The sequence below is a fragment of the Sus scrofa genome, chromosome 1 (genome assembly GCF_000003025.6).
Source record: "Sus scrofa isolate TJ Tabasco breed Duroc chromosome 1, Sscrofa11.1, whole genome shotgun sequence".
Lineage (NCBI taxonomy): Eukaryota > Metazoa > Chordata > Mammalia > Artiodactyla > Suidae > Sus > Sus scrofa.
In genome coordinates, this window is record NC_010443.5 from 234,307,300 (window position 1) to 234,324,682 (window position 17,383).

A 17,383-nucleotide genomic window follows, 5' to 3' on the forward strand; every position below is an offset into this window, starting at 1 on the left:
AAAACAGTGGGCTCTACTTCCTTTCTCTCACAAGCCACTCTGAAAATAAAAGTCTGATGGAGGGAATGGTTACCTCATTAGACACATCCACAACTAAGTTGTCATCGCTTTTGTCACCATCACTGTCCTGAAAAACAGAAATTTTAGTGACACTGACTAAACGGTTTGAGGTTTAATAAATTTTTATAGTTCTTGGTAGCAAACAAACTAGAAAACGACCTGGGACACACCTACAGGTTCCCTTCCAGAGTGCCAGCCCTGGTAATTAATACCACCTTCTCCTCTTCTCACCTGACCTAGGGAGGCACAAAGCCCCAGCAGGAATTCTGTTACAGCAACACACCAGCTTATACAATCACAATTTGTATACAGATGATGACAACCTGTAAAGCTTGGTGCAAAGGCTAAGTAAACACTTGGAACAGCACAATCTCTCTTACCAATCTGAAATCTGCATGTCCTTATCTTGGAGAACTTCTACCATTAGATTTCAAATTAAGAACACAATTTCATGTCATAGCTCTTATGTATATCACCTTGAAGACTGCCAAGAATGCCAGGGTTCATGGACAATTCTTAATTATAAAGACAGACTTAAGGAGTTCCCGTCCTGGTGCAGTGGAAATGTATTCAACTAGGAACCAGGAGATTTGGGGATCGATCCCTGGCCTTGCTCAGTGGGTTAACAATCCGGCATTGCCTTGAGCTGTGGTGTAGGTTGCAGACGCGGCTCAGATCTGGTGTTGCTGTGGCTCTGGCGTAGGCCGGCAGCAACAGCTCTGATTGGACCCCTGGCCTGGGAATCTCCATATGCCTCGGGTACACCCTTAAAAAGGACAAAAAAGACCAAAAAAAAAGAGAAAAACTTAAACCCGTTTCCATGGGGTTACTAATTACTGCCAAAAAAAAAAAAAAAAAAAAAAAATCAAATAAAGCAAACAAAAAAACAACAAACAAAGCCAGCTATAGTTGGAATAACATACCAAGATCTAGCCACCTGTTAAGAATAAAGCTCTTTAGTAACCAGCTTGGACTATTCCAGAGATGGAGGGAAGACAGGATAGCACTACCTGGAGGGCACCAGAATCCTGTGGTGAGGCTTCTGTTTTCTTGTCATGAAGCCATAAAATTTGCTAATCAGAGGAAACACCCAGGTTGCATTAAATTTGAAAAAGCTTCAGAAAAACTGCTCAATTTAACAATATGATCGCTTCTACATCAAGTGCAGAGCAGGCTGAAGAAATCTACTTTCTTAGCCAAAAGGCCTTATTGTTCTTTAGTGCAGAGTCAAACAACGGACTTCTGGAAAAATAGGATATTGCAATGGGTCCTCATTCTCAAAAAGGAGTAGACCCCTACTTAATGATTTATGCAATTCTTTTTACTGATGTCACTGTCAATTAAGAATACGCAAATAGGGAGCGCCCTTGTGGCTCAACGGATTAGGGATCTGGTGTTGTCACTGCAGAATGCATTGGCTTGGGCTGCTGCTGTGGCACAGGTTTGACCCTTGCCCAGAAACTTTCATGTGGTGCGAGTGAGGCCAAAAAAAAAAGAAAGAAAGAAAGAAAAAGACACACAAATAACGTTTGGGAAATAATAGTACAACTGCAAATATTACGCATTAGCTTAGCTTTTTTTTTTTTTTTTTTTTTTTTTTTTAAGAGCTGCTCCTGTGGCATAGGAAAAGTTCCCAGGCTAAGGGTCTAATCAGAGCTACAACTGCTGGCCTATACTACAGCCACAGCAATGCCATATCTGAGCTGCATCTGCAACCTACACTGTAGCTCATGGCAACACCAGATCCTTAACCCACTCAGTGAAGCTAGGGATTGAATCTGCATCCAGTCAGGTTTGTTTCCACTGAGCCACAAAAAAGGAACCCCCCCCTTTTTTCCCATTAGCTTTTTGTGGCCCCCAAGTCCAGCTAGAAAGGTACTCTCAACTTTAAACTCACATCTTAAAGTTTTATCTAATTGTATTTGGAACATTATGTACAGGAGATCCAACTTACTTTCTTCAATAATGTGTTACTAGATATATTTCAGTCATTGTTATAAAGGTACCATGCCATTCACCAGCAATAACAAAAAGTTATAACCAATGAGGAAGTCTGGGTAATTCAAAGTAACAGTCTATTAAATGAAGTATTTTCATGCAATCAAAGAAAAACTTAATACTAAAGAAAATTTGCTTTCTCTTAGTAAAGCCCACAGAAAAGCACAAATGTTATCAGGTGTTAAGAAATACAGGGTAGTACTGACAAAATATAAGCCAAGGAGATTCAACTGTGGCTCAGGCAGTAACAAACCCAATTGGTATCCATAAGGATATAGGTTTGATCCCTGGCCCCGTTCAGTGTGTTAAGGATTCAGCATTGCCGAGAGTTGTAGCATAGGTCGCAGACACGGCTCAGATCCCATGTTGCTGTGGCTGTGGTGTAGGCCGGCAGTTACAGCTCTGATTAGACCCCTAGCCTGGGAACTTCCATATGCTGTGGGTGTGGCCCTAAAAAGACCAAAAAAAAAAAAAAAAATCAGAAAATGATTAATGTAATGTATAGACCAAACTGGCAAAAAGTACCAAACAAGTCATTTATTATAATGGAACTCTGAAATGAGACCTCAGGTAGTCTGAAATCTAAATCTGATTTGTATTGGACCCTTCTGCAAATATAACCCTTTACACCTATCACCAAACATCTAAGGTCTGAGTCTTTTGCCCCAGGTTCTCTAGCATCGTATCAATATACTGCCCTCCGCTACCTATACAATTAGACATAACTAGTATAAGCAGGTTACAACAAAAGTCATGCAGCACCATGGAGTCTAGATCACTCACTACTAAATGACTTTTCGACACAGGCCTCATACAGAGCAACTCAGAATTGTATCATTGGCAAAGCTGCAAATTTCTGCAGGTCATGGACTTTTTTGACTAGCTTATACCAGTCAAAAATATCAAAGTACTTGTGTGGAACACTGGCTCTGAGTAAAAGATAAGGGACAAATATGTGCAAAAAAGGCTTGGGCTGGGGCGGGGGAGATCACAACCTGAGTGCTTAGGATGTTATTATGGTACAAGGTATGGACCAGTTTGAGAACCTCTGGCGAAATATCCAATCCTAGGCTCTTGCTTCCGGAATCCTAATATAGCAAGAAAGAGCGTGGATTCTGGGGTTAGATATCTCCAGGCTCTGTCACTAATTCTGACGTTGAGCAACTCACTTAAGAACTCAGATGCTTCAGATTCTTCATATATGAAATGGAAAGACGGTACCAAACTCAGAGGGTTGGGCTGAAAATTAAACAAAACAAGCCACATAGAAGCAGAGCATGCCTGGCACTAACTTGAGATGTTGCTCAAGAAATGTTCCCTGTTGTTAGCCACAGGCTCAACCCCAGTCAGCAGGAGGCAGAGATTCAGCATCAAAACCTTCACACAGCCTGCACACCAGCCAGAGGTGCACATTTCTTCCTCCAGGAGCAACAGGGAGAGGCCTAATTCACCTTCTACTCTCATACTGTTCCTGAAAAAGCATCTATCCTCAGACTCAGGGACACACAAGGAAACTGCCAGCTGCAATGTTTATGACCCCGAGACCAGAGCCATCTGGCTTGGTTTGCTCTCCTTGTGAATATGGTTTTAGTTAGGTTTGAGTCAAGAGTCCTCACTCCATCAGCCAGTCATGTGATCTCATCTGCAGGGTTTCAATGAGATGCCCGCAACGTTTCTTCCACTTTTACCTTGGACCTTTATCACTACACTGCTCACTGTGGAAGAGGACGAAATCTGCCTTAAGGCCTAATCTGAGCCTGAATATATTACCAGAATGGCATCCAAATAGGTAGTTTGTGCCACCAAAATTGTTACCCTCGTTATTTTAGCGGGACACGTTACCAAATTTGCAAGGCCCGGGACAAAACACAAATGCAAGCCCTGGCTCAAAAAATGAGAATCTGAATATGGCTGAGAGCAGAGCATTAAACCAAGGGCGAGACAGGGTCATTGCTGCTGCGCGCACTGTGCAGCATGAAGGCGGCCCTGCATTTTGTATCCCCTCTTATAAGTAACTACAGTAGAAAGCCCAAAATTTAATACTGAGTCTGGCAGATACATAATTTACAGCTCTAGAGGGAAACAGTATCCGACACTGTTAGAATCTATCCTCTTGATACTATTATTTTAAGGGAAGTGAAATTATCGGTAAGGTCTGAGAGTCCTTTGTATACTCACTTAGAAGGTGAGTAAAGAAGCAAACAAATATTTCCCCTCTTTTGTTTACTTACATAGTGGCTGGAATCCTTATCGTCCACCTTTCTTTTTTTGATGTCATTGGCAAACTCAGGTCCATTTCTGCGTTTATCTGTGCTTCTCAGACTGTCTGGGACCAAGAGGGAATTACTCTGTAAGACAAAAAAAAAAAAAAAAAAAAAAAAAATCAAAGATTTCTTCCCAGGTATCTCCGTACACATGAAAAGCCAATCTGGGTGTGATACCTGTTTTTAAAAAGTGATGCCTATGCAGCCTTTCATTCCATTTAATTCATCTCATCTGAAGATTTTGATAGCAAACATTTATAGAGACTTAAGCACTTAAAAGGGAGACCCTGACTATGTAATCACACCATCCAAAGCCTGGTGGAGCCTTCAGGCCCTACTCACTTAAAAAGTTCTTCTGTTCTGTTTGTCGTTTGAGAAATGGGAGCTTGCTGTTTATATGTGGCTGTGTTTTTATTCTTTCCCACCGAGACTTCCTGGTCAGAAATATGAATGGCCTATAAGCAAAAACCCTGAGATCACTCTATTAGACATATTCTGTGGTTATAAGAGTCAATGTGTGCCTCTCTGAAAAGACACAAAGAGAACGGGTGGGATTAACAGCATGGCTTCCGAAAAGGCAAATCACATTTTCCACAGCAACAATGAAGGAACTCTTTTGAATTCTTTTAATTTATTGTTGAAAATAAGATTTGGTGTTCCTTGCCAAGAGTCCTGAAATTTAAGACCCAAAGCAGGAATTCCAGCAGGCCAGCTCCCACATACAAAAGCAGGAACAAGGACTAATCTTTTCCACAAACCACACAGGATACTTTCATTCACATGTGCTGAGTATGAACTGTTGACCCAAGGAAAACAGGCATTTTAGATATTTGAGGGTCACATGACACAATCTGACATCCCTTCAATTCCCACCTCCCCTCCAGCTAAAGCATCAGAACAAGTTACAAAGAGTTCTTTTAAGTGCAGGATTAGCATATGCAAGGGGGCAATTTGTTCAGTGATGTGTTACTGCCTTGAACAATGCTGAACGAGCTGTGCAAAACTTCCTTTCTCAAAGCCCAGATAACCCCAATTTCTGAAAGACATTTGGAGAACTAAGGCAGCGATGTCCAGGGCCAACAATGATGTTACCTTTCTCTGCCACTATTTAAAATTGAAGGAAATCTTTTAAGTTAGACCACCTCTAAGGCAACAGTAGGCACCAGGAGCAAATTTTTAATGGTACAGTTTTAGAGGCCTCGGATGGGTCTTCATTCCTAACCTGCCTGAGCACATCAGCCAGGAGTCTGGTTCTCAAAACTCCCCCATGACAACCGGGGACCCCACCATGGGAACGTTCTCAGCTCAACCACATGCAGGAGGAAATCAAAAGTGGGAACCAGAAGCCCTTCTGATGCCTCCTTGCCCACTTCAGAGGCTGCCTCTGACTGGAGCTGAGCTTTCATTCATGACCATTCAAGCTCCACAAATGCCAGGAGGCTTACATAAAAGCAGGGGGCAGGGTCCAATGCAATTCAATATGGAGAAGCTCAGAAAAATGTCTCTAGCACAATGTGGGGCTGAAAGGTGAGCTGGCGGGACCCCTGAACTAATTACCTTGGTAAATGTCTGCTGAAAACTAAGCCCTCTGACCCAGTGCTAACATGCTGGGGAGGGGAGCAGCATCTGGCACGCACTTGGGAAAAGTGTCCAAACACACCTGTCTATGTTCTAGATTCTATCAGCCCCAAAGTTTCCACCTCCAGACTCGGACCAGGTGCATTAAGGACAGGTCCGTATCCTACCCGCTCAACTTGACATCTACCCAGGTGCCCAGCAGAATGTACCACTGCAATTTCCCTGAGGCCCCCTGTGTAGCCCTCCTGCTGAAAAGAGCACTAGGCATCCACACCACTGAGCCAATCAAAGAGAGCTTTTTAATAATCGGATTTTTTTTTTTTTTTTTGGTCTTTTTTCCATTTCTTGGGCCACTCCCGCGGCACATGGAGGTTCCCAGACTAGGGGTCTAATTGGAGCTGTAGCCACCGGCCTACGCCAGAGCCACAGCAACACGGGATCCGAGCCGCGTCTGCAACCTGCCCTACAGCTCAGGGCAACACCGGATCCTTAACCCACTGAGCAAGGCCAGGGATCGAACCCGCAACCTCATGGTTCCTAGTCGGATTCGCTAACCACTGCGCGCCACGACGGGAACTCCAATAATCGGATTTTTTTTAATGTCAACTGGCATTATGAACATAAAAGTAAATGACATGCCTCTTAGGAACAATGCAATTTGTTAGAAACAGTAACATTTCTCCGTCTGGACCTGTAAGCCTGTCACACTTTGAGGTCTCTGCCATCTCCAAGTTAAACGTTAAATTCCTGCTTGAGCTGCTTAAGTGAGGCCCATCATCAGAAAGGGTTTTGAAAAGCTTCGAAATTTCTCTAAATTTGGACTGGGCTGGTAATTAGCACCCCTGCTTATCTGAAAATTGGCTCCATTCAGATGGAAGACTGAGTCAAGTTATGAAACAAAAGGTCTCATCATACCTTTGATGCTGTAAAACTGATTCAAAACAAGGCAGGAAAGAGCGTGGGCTGCAAAGGCCTGGGAGAGCCATGGTCTGGAGCCAGGGGGTGCCTCACGCATAATGCAGCCCAAGGAACCACTTTCTTTCCCCCTTGTTCCCACGAACCCCGTTTGCTGCATGTAACTGCCCCTGACATTTTCCAGCCCTGACATTGCTTTTACTGTTGTTCTTGATTTAAGCAAACAGTTCCAGCTTAATGAATTTCACTCACCATTGGCAACAACAACAGTTTTGGTTAACTACTGCCTAAGTGACCCTCATCTTCACTGTTCCCTCATTTGCTCCCTAGAAACCCCAAAGTGACTTCATGGTCACAGTCTTGAATGTCTCATGATACCTAAGTCTTCTTCCCACAGGCTGTGTTTTGTCCTCATGTACCATCTTATGTTCCTCAGGGCTGAGAAGTGGAATACAGTCATTCTGATGGTCATTCTGAGCCATTTTACACATATTTTAAGAATGAAGAGTTATACCTGGGTACTGACTGAATATCCTTTGGATCCTTTAAAATCTAGGGTTCTATCTTGATTTGTCAGATTTGAACGAGGATAAGACAGAATCATGTTTAACGTTAAAATTTAATATTTAGCCAATATTTAAGAAGAGTGTTTGCAAAAGAATAAAACTGAGGACGCTTCGCTTTAAGTTACTGAAAAAGTTATGCTTTCTAAACACACAAGATAATTAGAACCAAACCTCTGAAGAGGCCAAAGCAACCTTAACACATACTCATCCTTTTCATCCACTTCATTTTATCTAGAAGATGAACAGAGTGGGGAGGCGATTTGCTGAAAGTCAAAAAGCACTAACCATTAAGTCAAAGTGCCTCCACTTCCAGAAGTGATTTTTTTTTTAAATTTATTGAAGTAAAATAAAATTTGCTTTACAAGGTTAATTTCTGCTATACAGCAAAGTGCCTCAGTTATACAAATACACATTCTTTTTCATATTCCTTTCCATTATGGTTTATCACAGGATACTGAATATAGTTCCCTGAGCTATACAGTAGGACCTTGTTGTTTATCCATCTATATATAATAATTTGCATCTGCTAATCCGAAACTCCCAATCCAACCCTCCCCCACCCCTCTTGCCCTTGACAACCACAAATCTGTTCCCACAAGAGTGGTTTTCAAACTTGGTTTATGTACATCAAACACTGGTACCCAAATACTTGCCCCACAAATACTTCTCACTTAAAAGTCACACTGGCTCTGTACTTAACCTATTGCACTGTTAAGCTCAATTTTAATGTGACATAATAATGCCTAAGACATGCTTTCTGATTCTCCTCACCTCCTGATCACAGACACAAACTCACATATACACATGCATGCCCTGATTTACTTGGTTATATGCCCACCATAACAAAACTGTGAACACATTATAAAAAACAACAACAACCTTTTACAGCCTACTTTTAAATGACCTGAAAATATCCCCAAATTCCTAGCTTTCCACTCATAAACCAAGATTCACACTAAATAAGACCCTGACATAGAACAAAAAAAAAAGCCAGGAACCCACAACACCAGTTTCATGCCACGTCAACCACTGCGAATAGTGGTTCCAAAGACCTATTTGCTGTTGCAGGCTTCTCTTCCCACAGTCCATATTTTGAAAGATATTTATCTACCAAACAGCATTCATCAAGTAAAATTCACTTTTCAAATATTTATTTGCCAAATAAATATTTAACTGTGAATCAGAGTTTTTAATCAGCATGGGAACTAGTGTTACCACACTGACTGATATACTCTAACTCTAGCCAAGGAATTCTAATTCTAGCCAAGATGTTTTATTTCACCTTGCAGCTGGTAAAATTTAATTATCTGCCAGAATTTTTCAAACACTATAATTATTGGGCAGACTTCTACTACAAATGTTCCGAGAACTAGGATTTCTAGACTGTATGTAAGTTTTCCTTTGTTTAAAATTTTTAAGAACCAAACAAAATCATCTTATTTACCTTATGTCTTCTGCAAGAACTCAAAATAGAAGTTTTATACAGCCCACGGGGAATATTAAAAGTCTGAGCAAATCAAGATCTAAAAACACATTATGTTTTCAAAACAAGCTAAAATTTGCAAACCATGATGATTTCCTGCACCTTACAAGTTGCACACACCGACGGGAAGAGAGCCAAGTCAAACGATAAAGAGAGGCAGACTGGACAAGTCTCTAAAGAAAACAAGATCCTCCAGAATGTTCAGTGCCAGAGACAGAGTGTCTAAAAGACCCGTCAGCCCAACTGGCATGCTTTCCTCTCCATCTTTAAAGAGATGCACATGAAATGAGTAGATGAGGTGTAAGAACAGAGAAAATGTATGAACCATGAGAAGGGACTTCTCCCTCCTAAAATCTGGAACTGTTTGAGAACCGAAGACCTCAGTGAGCATCTTCACTAACAGGCAAATGGTTCACTACAATTACCCTGTGCTTCTGGTCACTTCTCTCTCACACTACCAGTGATGTGATGATTAAAACATTATGAGAGTGAGCAAAAAAGCTACTCAGAAGAGCAAAGAAAACGTAGGAGGTCTTGCAATATTGCAATCAGTGTGCACTCCTTGAGTGGTCAGATTCAGAGCACAAATTTCCCTATTGGGTGAACCACGTTTTATAAAAACACACACCAGAGCCATTCCCTGCTGTAGCTGAGGGGGCACAAGTTAACTAAAGGCGGTAGTGTTTGAACCTAGTGGGCAGAAGTGGACAATACATTCTCTTAAAATAAAGCAAAAATAAACATCCAAACACAAGTATTGAACCTTCATATAATAACTTACAATGTCAGCGGAATGGCCTTTTGCACTTCAAGGAGCGCTCGGTCAAATCAAAAGAAAACACCAAGATTTGGACGTTGTGTTGCCTTTATTCTGACAGTTCTAGACAATGATAATTCTATTGCATGTTCTGAATACCCACCCACATAAGACCAAGATAGGAAGACTCAGCTGCTTCCATATGAACAAAAAGCAGTCTTTATAGCCTTGTTCCAAGAATTTTACTTTTCTTGAGCAATTTAACAGGAACGGTTGTGCATGTATCCTGAGGTGTTTTCAAAAGGTAAACTCCAGAATGTACAAAAGAATGCGAATTTACATCGTCAGTGCTACCAGAACACTTTATAAGAGCCTTCATGTTTCCTTCAACTATCCTGAGATCTCAAAGCAATTTTTCCACCAACCAAGCCTAAACCTGGAAGCCACCAGCAGCAAATGTGAAAAGAAAACCCACTCATAGAGAGAGCAAAAGCTAGATGGCCTTGCCTAATGTGAAAATAATGCACATTATTCAAATAGATTTCTTCAGCTGCCATGCTGACTCCCCTGGGGACGGTCTCCTCCTCACAGGAAAAGTGTTTGTGTCAGAGGTACAGATTGGAAACTCATGACACCTCATTTATCCTCAGTTACACCACGGCGGTGGGAACCTAATTTGCTAGCGCACTCTACACTGACAATTAACTTCTCAGTGAACATTAAAACAATTAGGTAGCGACGCACCCCATCACATCTGTGTACCTTCCCATCCGCACCTGGTCCCAATTAAGCCATCACCCTGTGTGGGACTTGGTGCTGCAGTCCAGTTGGTCATTCGCATGTTCTGCCTGACACTTCGACAAATGCATTTTTAACCCATAAAACTAACGGGATTCCCCACCTGTCAAGGGTGAAAAGTGGAGGCAAGTGGAGATGTGTGGAAATGTGGAAATCACATCTCAGAAGCCCAAGCGGTAAAGTGAGTCTAAATGGTACAAGTCTACTTTTCATATGGTTTAAGGGCTAAATATGGGCGGGGGGCGGGGGGACCAAAAAACACAAAAAACTGTGTGTACTTGCACCTCAGTCTAGGAACTCGGCACTGTTGGATGCAGAGTGGTGACTCAGGAGGGCTCTCAGAATGAAACGTGGCCATAGCCACATAAGACCCAGTGAGTACTGGAGCTGGAAGAAGTGCTAAACCAGGCAATTCCTTTAGCATCACTCCCTCTATCCACAGCTTGCCCTTCCACCTTCCTGCTCCAGACAAAAACGAAGTAAAACCAACAAAAATTTATTATAGAAATATTTTTTCTTTTTCTTTTTTGGCCGTCCTGTGGCATATGGAGTTCCTGGGCCAGGGATCAGATCTGAGCTGCAGTCCTAAGCAACACTGGATCCTTAATCCACTGTGGGCGGGCCAGGGATCAAACCTGCATCCCAGCACTCCCAAGTTGCTGGCGATCCAGTTGCACCACAGTGGGAACTCCTAAAAATAATTTTTAAGTGACCTCATAACACCTTCATTCGCCTCATCCCTTGGTCACAGCAAAAATCAAATCTGTACTTCAAATGTTTTTTAAAAGTATATTTGACACGCTCTTAGCTGTTCCTGTCCCTCTTCATTCTCCAGCCCCTGAAGAGGTGCTTCCACTGTAAGAAAAGCCCCTCAAACTAGAAAGCACTGCATCAGGACTTGACTGTGGTGTTTGGATGTCTGACATCCCTCACATCCACCTCTCTTCGTCGGAAAGACCACGATACAAAGTTCATTGCTTACTACATCCTAGAGGGAATGCTGAAAATGATCATGGGGCCTAAGTGGAAAAAAATGTTCTTAAAATCTGCTCCAAAGGTCAGGCATTAAGTTTTCTAATTATGGAACATAAAGTGAAGCCTAAAAAAAGGTTTTGGAGGGAGAAATTAGCCTCTACCAGCTTTTTGTTTAAAGATGCCCTATGATCGCTGAGCTCACAGTGAGACCTGAACTTTTCTTCAGTCACTCATGTCCAACACCCAGCAGTGAGCACACACTCCCACCTGGCACAGGTACACACCACTCCTGACCAGCGAGAAACCGCCAGGGATTTCCTTCCTTCACCTTTCTCATGGCAATGACACTAGTCTTCCCAGTGGATGTTTCTCTTAAGCACAGCATCTTAAACTCTGCCAGAAGAAAAACTACTGAAGCCACTGCTTAAGAAAACAGTGTTCCCCACTGTGCCTTAGTATTTTGAGATGTCAGGTGGGACTCATCTCAGTTTTATCCTTGGCTTCCAGGCAATTCCTTGACATAAGTCAGGTCAAGATAACCTGATAAACATTTAGGTGAAAACACCTCCTCCTAGTCCCTGTTTCCCCTTGATGAACATGAGTTATCATGAGACTCATGAGGTTTTCCTAAGAGGCTGGGATGCATTCATGGTGCCGACACACTGAGAAACGTGAGGAACAGCCACCCAGTCACATGGGCCCTCATCTCCAGAAGAGCCTCATGCCTTGTTTAAAAGGGGAAGGAAACCACAAATAACTATGCTGAGGTGACTAATGATGCATTTACTGTTGTCTGGTTACCCTGAAGGTAGAAGTGGGAAGGATATTCCTAAAGGCTTGCTGTGATATATCTGAGGACTTCCCACGTATGGTCCCTAAAGCCACACCATGTGAGGCATGACCATTTCATAGAAGAGAAGGTTCAAAAGGATGAGAATTCTTGTTGGTGCAGCCACAATCCCACTGGGGTCTGCCTTTGTCCAAAACCTATGTTCTTTCTATCACCTCCTCCCTCACCCCCAAATCCATGCTGTCATAGCCCTAAAGAACCACTGGGAGACATTGTGATGTTGAAAAATACATTTTGTAAAAAGGCCAAGAGTAAAGTACTCCCCAAAGCAACGCTCACACCTTATTTCTTCCTTGCCCCCTATATTGCGGAAGGTCATCTGAGAAAAAGTGAAATGATGGGTGGTTCATAACTAGGATCTGGTCCTTCCTCTGCCAGTTAACTAGTCAAGTAGCACAGCATAAATAAAGGCACAGCATAAATAAAGTGATAGTTGTCTTAACTACTTTATTTTTATTTTCTTTGGAGGCACCTGTGGCATATGGAAGCTCCCATGCCATGGACTGAATCCCAAGCTACAGCTGCGATGTACACACCACAGCTATGGCAACACTGGATCCTTATTAACCCACTGCGCCACAGTGGGAACTCCCATAACGACTTTTAAATATATTCTAAATGTAAACATGATCATTCTAGAGGTCAGTTATAGAGGAGAAACAGAGTTCCTCAGAAAGATATGATCTAAATCTCTACTGCATTGATGTTAATTAACTCCATGACCACAAGCATCCAACCCCCCTTGCCCTTGGGGTCACTGAGAAAATGATAGTGACACACCCTTTTGACCACTAAAGTAGATAAAAAGTGCTTAGACTTTTCTGGGCCAGGAAACTTTAATGAAAGTTATGATCTTTCCCCAGCATTGTGCAAGAGCACTGACCCACAATACTCTGCATACAATTTTACAGGGGTTCCAGGACTTTCTCAAGTCCACGTAGGAACCTGCCCAAGACTACAGACCGTCCCTGTTCTGGAGTTTCTCCCAGACAACCCTCTCATGTCTCCTCCCTTTCCCAAATGTACGAAATAATGATCTCATGAGTGAGGTATTTCAGTGTTTTTCATTCAACAGATAATCTGACTTTGACATTAAAAGGTATCACTGCAAAATGGCAGCAAATATACACAGTGCCTCCACCAGTGCCTGAAACATAGTAAGTGCTCAATAAATACTTGTGAAATGAATGAGTATTTAAACATATATTTTATCCTATCTTCTTAAAAGCCATGCAACTCCTTGTCAGTTCTCTAACTCCAGGTTTTTCAAGCAGACATATTTAAAGGACATTCCCTTCAGTCAAATTTAGTGCAATTCACCTTTAAATTAACTGGAATATCTAAAGTTTTTATTACTCCTGAAGAAATAAAGGTTCTTGTTAGTTCATTTCTTAGCTGAGAAGTAGTACTCTGATAAGTAGGCTTACGTTAGGAAAAAAAATAAAAAAGCTCGCCAATTAGAAAAACAGTCGTCAAATCTTAATTTAAAATGAACAGCCAAAGAGCAAAATACAATCTCAAAAGTTACTAGCTTTATCATTCACCCCTTTCAGAAATAAGAAACTTAAAAATAGTGTCCGCATTTTCACTCTGTTCTTAGTACTTTCATTTCCTGGGTTTTCCATTAAGGTTCATTTGCTTTCCCACCATAAAACCTTAAATGAGCAAATGGAATAATCCGTCACTAAAAATAAATAAATATAAACTATCTAAACTATCCATGAACCAGCTTTAGATTCCCATAAAAATTCACACACACTCACATTCCCTCTAGGTCTACCTAAGTCCCCTGTTTTCGTACTTGATATAAAAAAATACGTTTAGTCAGCAGAGAAAGAATACCGGAGGAAAAAATAAAGACTATATGCCAGCCTAGAATTTTTCATAACTTCTCGGACTTATTTATGGATTTACGGCAGAGATTCTCAGAGTTTTGCCCAAGGACCCTGAGGGTCTCTCTTTGTGGGCAGATTTTCTTCCAAGACTTAAAACAATGTATGGCAACAGAGAGAATGCAGAAACTGATGAGAATTCAGCTGCCTTCTTTTAAGTCAGGTACTAAAGACATTTACAAATGTGCAAAACAAAAAACACAAAAAAGCTACTCTTCCCATCACATTTTTTTTTTAATTTGGATAAAATTATTTTTCATTAAAAATGTGATTTAAGATAATTAAGTAGCTCTTCATCTGTTTAAGTAATCTTAAAATCTGCTTTATTTCTAACCCAGAAAATTTTCATAATACATGACCCACATATACAAAAGTTCTGTGGGGTCATCAATAACTTTGAGGGTATAAAGATTCTGAGACCATAAGGTTTGAAAATCACTGCCCTGTAATGACTGCACTTAACCCCACTGAATGAAAACAAAACACAGCAGTACAGAGCAATCATTTTTTATCTGTCAAGTAAAATTCAACTTCTTAATTCAAACTTTTTCACTAAATAGATAAGCACTCTAATATTTTGGGTGCTGACAGTACACATTTCTTTACCCACTGTGTCTCCTATTTAATTTTACACAAAGTTGGAAGAGCTCGTTAATTCTATATAACTGTAGCAAACTCCCACTTATATGGACAGTGAACAATTTAATTCCTCTCAATAGACTGATTTAAGTGTTTGGGTTATAAATTAGTGCAGTTCCCCCATTTCATATCATCACCATGAGTTTTCTGCAATAATGTGGCAGGAAACTCAGTATATATACTTACTAGGAAAATATGCATTGACATAATCATTAAGACGTGCCAAAAATTTGGTGTGTAAAAGGAGACATGGAAATAACACATTAAGTAACCATGTATTTTATATCATTTTATAGATTGGTTTCAGCAATGTATTTATGATATTTTGACTTGAAAGTTCACTGACTACTAGGTCAACACAGACTTACTAACCACTGGACTTAAAAAAAATCCATAGCCTAAAATTCAAGAACTATTTTGTACTTCCTGAAGGGTACAGTTCATCCTCCTTCGTCCATCCCACCCTCCCTTCCTCCAGTCTCAAAGAGGAGATTATTAATATACTCAGAAACACAAACACACCGAGTTATGGAAAAATGTCTCCACAAGCTTAACAGTACAAATTCTACTCATTCATGCCAGTGGCATTTCAGAGAGGCACACACTTGGTATCCCTTCCACAACTGCCTAGAACTCTTGCTGAAACTTCCTACAGTCTTGTATCTTCTAGTATTTTTGTTGCTTTTCCTTGGTCCTTTGAGAAAGGGTTTGTGACACATATGCCCACATTTCCCTTACTATAGATGCCTTTCCTACATTAACTTATATACAGTGAACACTCCATAAATACACAGTGACTTAACGTCAAACAGTAGTACTGAGAACAAAAAGTTGAACTAAAGTCTCAAACCTAGAATAAATTTGATAAAATTAAAACAAGCAGCAGACTAAAGGCCCTGGGCATGCCCATTATCATCTTTTGCCATCTCTGTTCTCTAGTCCAGGGCTAGGGTTTTTAATGTAAGATGACAGACAGTCTATGGGGACACTGAGACAGCAAACCAGAAAGGTCACCTCCATATCAATTTACTCAAGTCTGTGAGTAGGATATTTTAATCCCTAACTCCAATTTTTTCTCCCCCTTTTCTCCTCCCAACATTTTCCAAAGACAACTTAGAATTTTGAATTGAAAAGATTTACATATCTGCCCCCAAACTTGTAAAAAAGTATCAGAATGATTTAAAAATTCAGTATCCCATTTTCTAACCATATTTAGATTAAAGATGATCGAAATACTGACATTTGTTCAGAAAGAAAGAAAAGAAGAGGAGACAAAAATTACAAGTTATCTTGGTTGAAAAGAGGCCAATTCCTCACTCTATTTGCTCCACAACGTTTGAATGCATTTTAGAGAGAGTAGCTGTCCCCACAAATAACTGGTAGATCTGTGTATAGGTCAAACGTACATTACATAAGATGGGTAAGATTTAGGCCGGTGAAAAATGAACTCGATAAACACAGAGCCCCGTATTCTGAATTTCTTTGTTTTTGAGAGCTGACTCAGACACCCAGTTCTTTGGACTAAAATAAAGTTCAAGTTCACACTTCAAGGACATTTATGAAAAGAAAACTAGATATAGAAACCTAGCAACTAAGATGCTCTGCAGAGCATAAGGAAGAGTTTAGGTAGAAATAACATACCAATTTCACGTATGGATTGTGATCTCTTGCCTGTAGACTTGACTAAGATAAAAAAAAATTAATCCTCTATTGAACTACAGGCACACCTGGACTCGAAGTGCAATGATAAACATTTTTTAAATGGGTCTGTGGCACATAGGGATCAAACTATTTTCAGGTCAATAATCATCACAGCAAACACCTTTGTCTCCAAATCATGTCCCTCTCACTTGATGAAAGTTTTATAAAAGGATGGGGAGCGGGGTGGGGGTGGGGAACAGTCATATTAAAAAAGAAGAAAAAAGAAAAAGAAAACAAAACACAACAGTAGCTAAGGGACAGGAGAATGTATGTGGTCTGTGGCTGTGTTAAAGAAGGGCAGCTGGGGGTGCACTGCGGGGGTGGGGGTGGGAGGGAGACGCGTTTATGTGCAGCAGGCGTCAGGGTACTTACTGTGCCCGGTTCTCTGTCTGCTCCCGAGGTTACCAAGAAACGCACAGACATGCCCGTTCAGACACAGAGGCAAGAACAGAAATAAAAAAAAGGGGGGAATAATTAGAACACAAGCCCCAAACAGTTTTAAAAATGGCTTTTATTTATATAAGTCATTGCACATTCCTAATACAGTGATTTCCTGAAAATTACAGTATTTTGTAAACATAAGATTTACAGCTTAACCATACACAAAAGCCTATTTTTTAAAAATTTCTTGACAGAATAAATTACTTTTTTTTTTCAAAAAATTAGTCAAGTGCAATTTTGCCCAATATTTAATGCATACTAGAATTAAAGCCTATGAAACTAAGTAGTAACAGATGCAATTATCAAACCTTTCATTTGAACACATTCACTTTCAAATTTAACTTCTTATTTCGCCCCATTTAACAACATTACTTTCTTTGAAAATTACCCAATTAAGCAGTTAACAGTTTTCCATAATATGGTACAGGCCACTGGCATTAACGAGGCAGTTGCCAAGATGTCAAGA

At 40.8% G+C, this 17,383-nt stretch overlaps 1 protein-coding gene across 6 annotated transcripts in view; it reads right to left on the minus strand.

The window, feature by feature from the left end:
* The window catches only part of LOC100524475 (transducin-like enhancer protein 1), a 92,488-nt gene that overhangs the window by 29,132 nt on the left and 45,973 nt on the right, over positions 1 to 17,383 (minus strand). For 5 of the 6 annotated variants that reach the window (XM_003480540.4, XM_005660179.3, XM_013993633.2 and 2 more), the window contains 3 exons: positions 16,849 to 16,865; positions 4,290 to 4,406; positions 74 to 127 (listed from right to left, as the gene is read on the minus strand). In XM_003480540.4, the coding sequence (XP_003480588.1) occupies positions 74 to 127; positions 4,290 to 4,406; positions 16,849 to 16,865 (188 nt within the window). The remainder of the gene's footprint in view (positions 1 to 73; positions 128 to 4,289; positions 4,407 to 16,848; positions 16,866 to 17,383) is intronic. The other variant, XM_021065298.1, reaches the window with a different exon arrangement.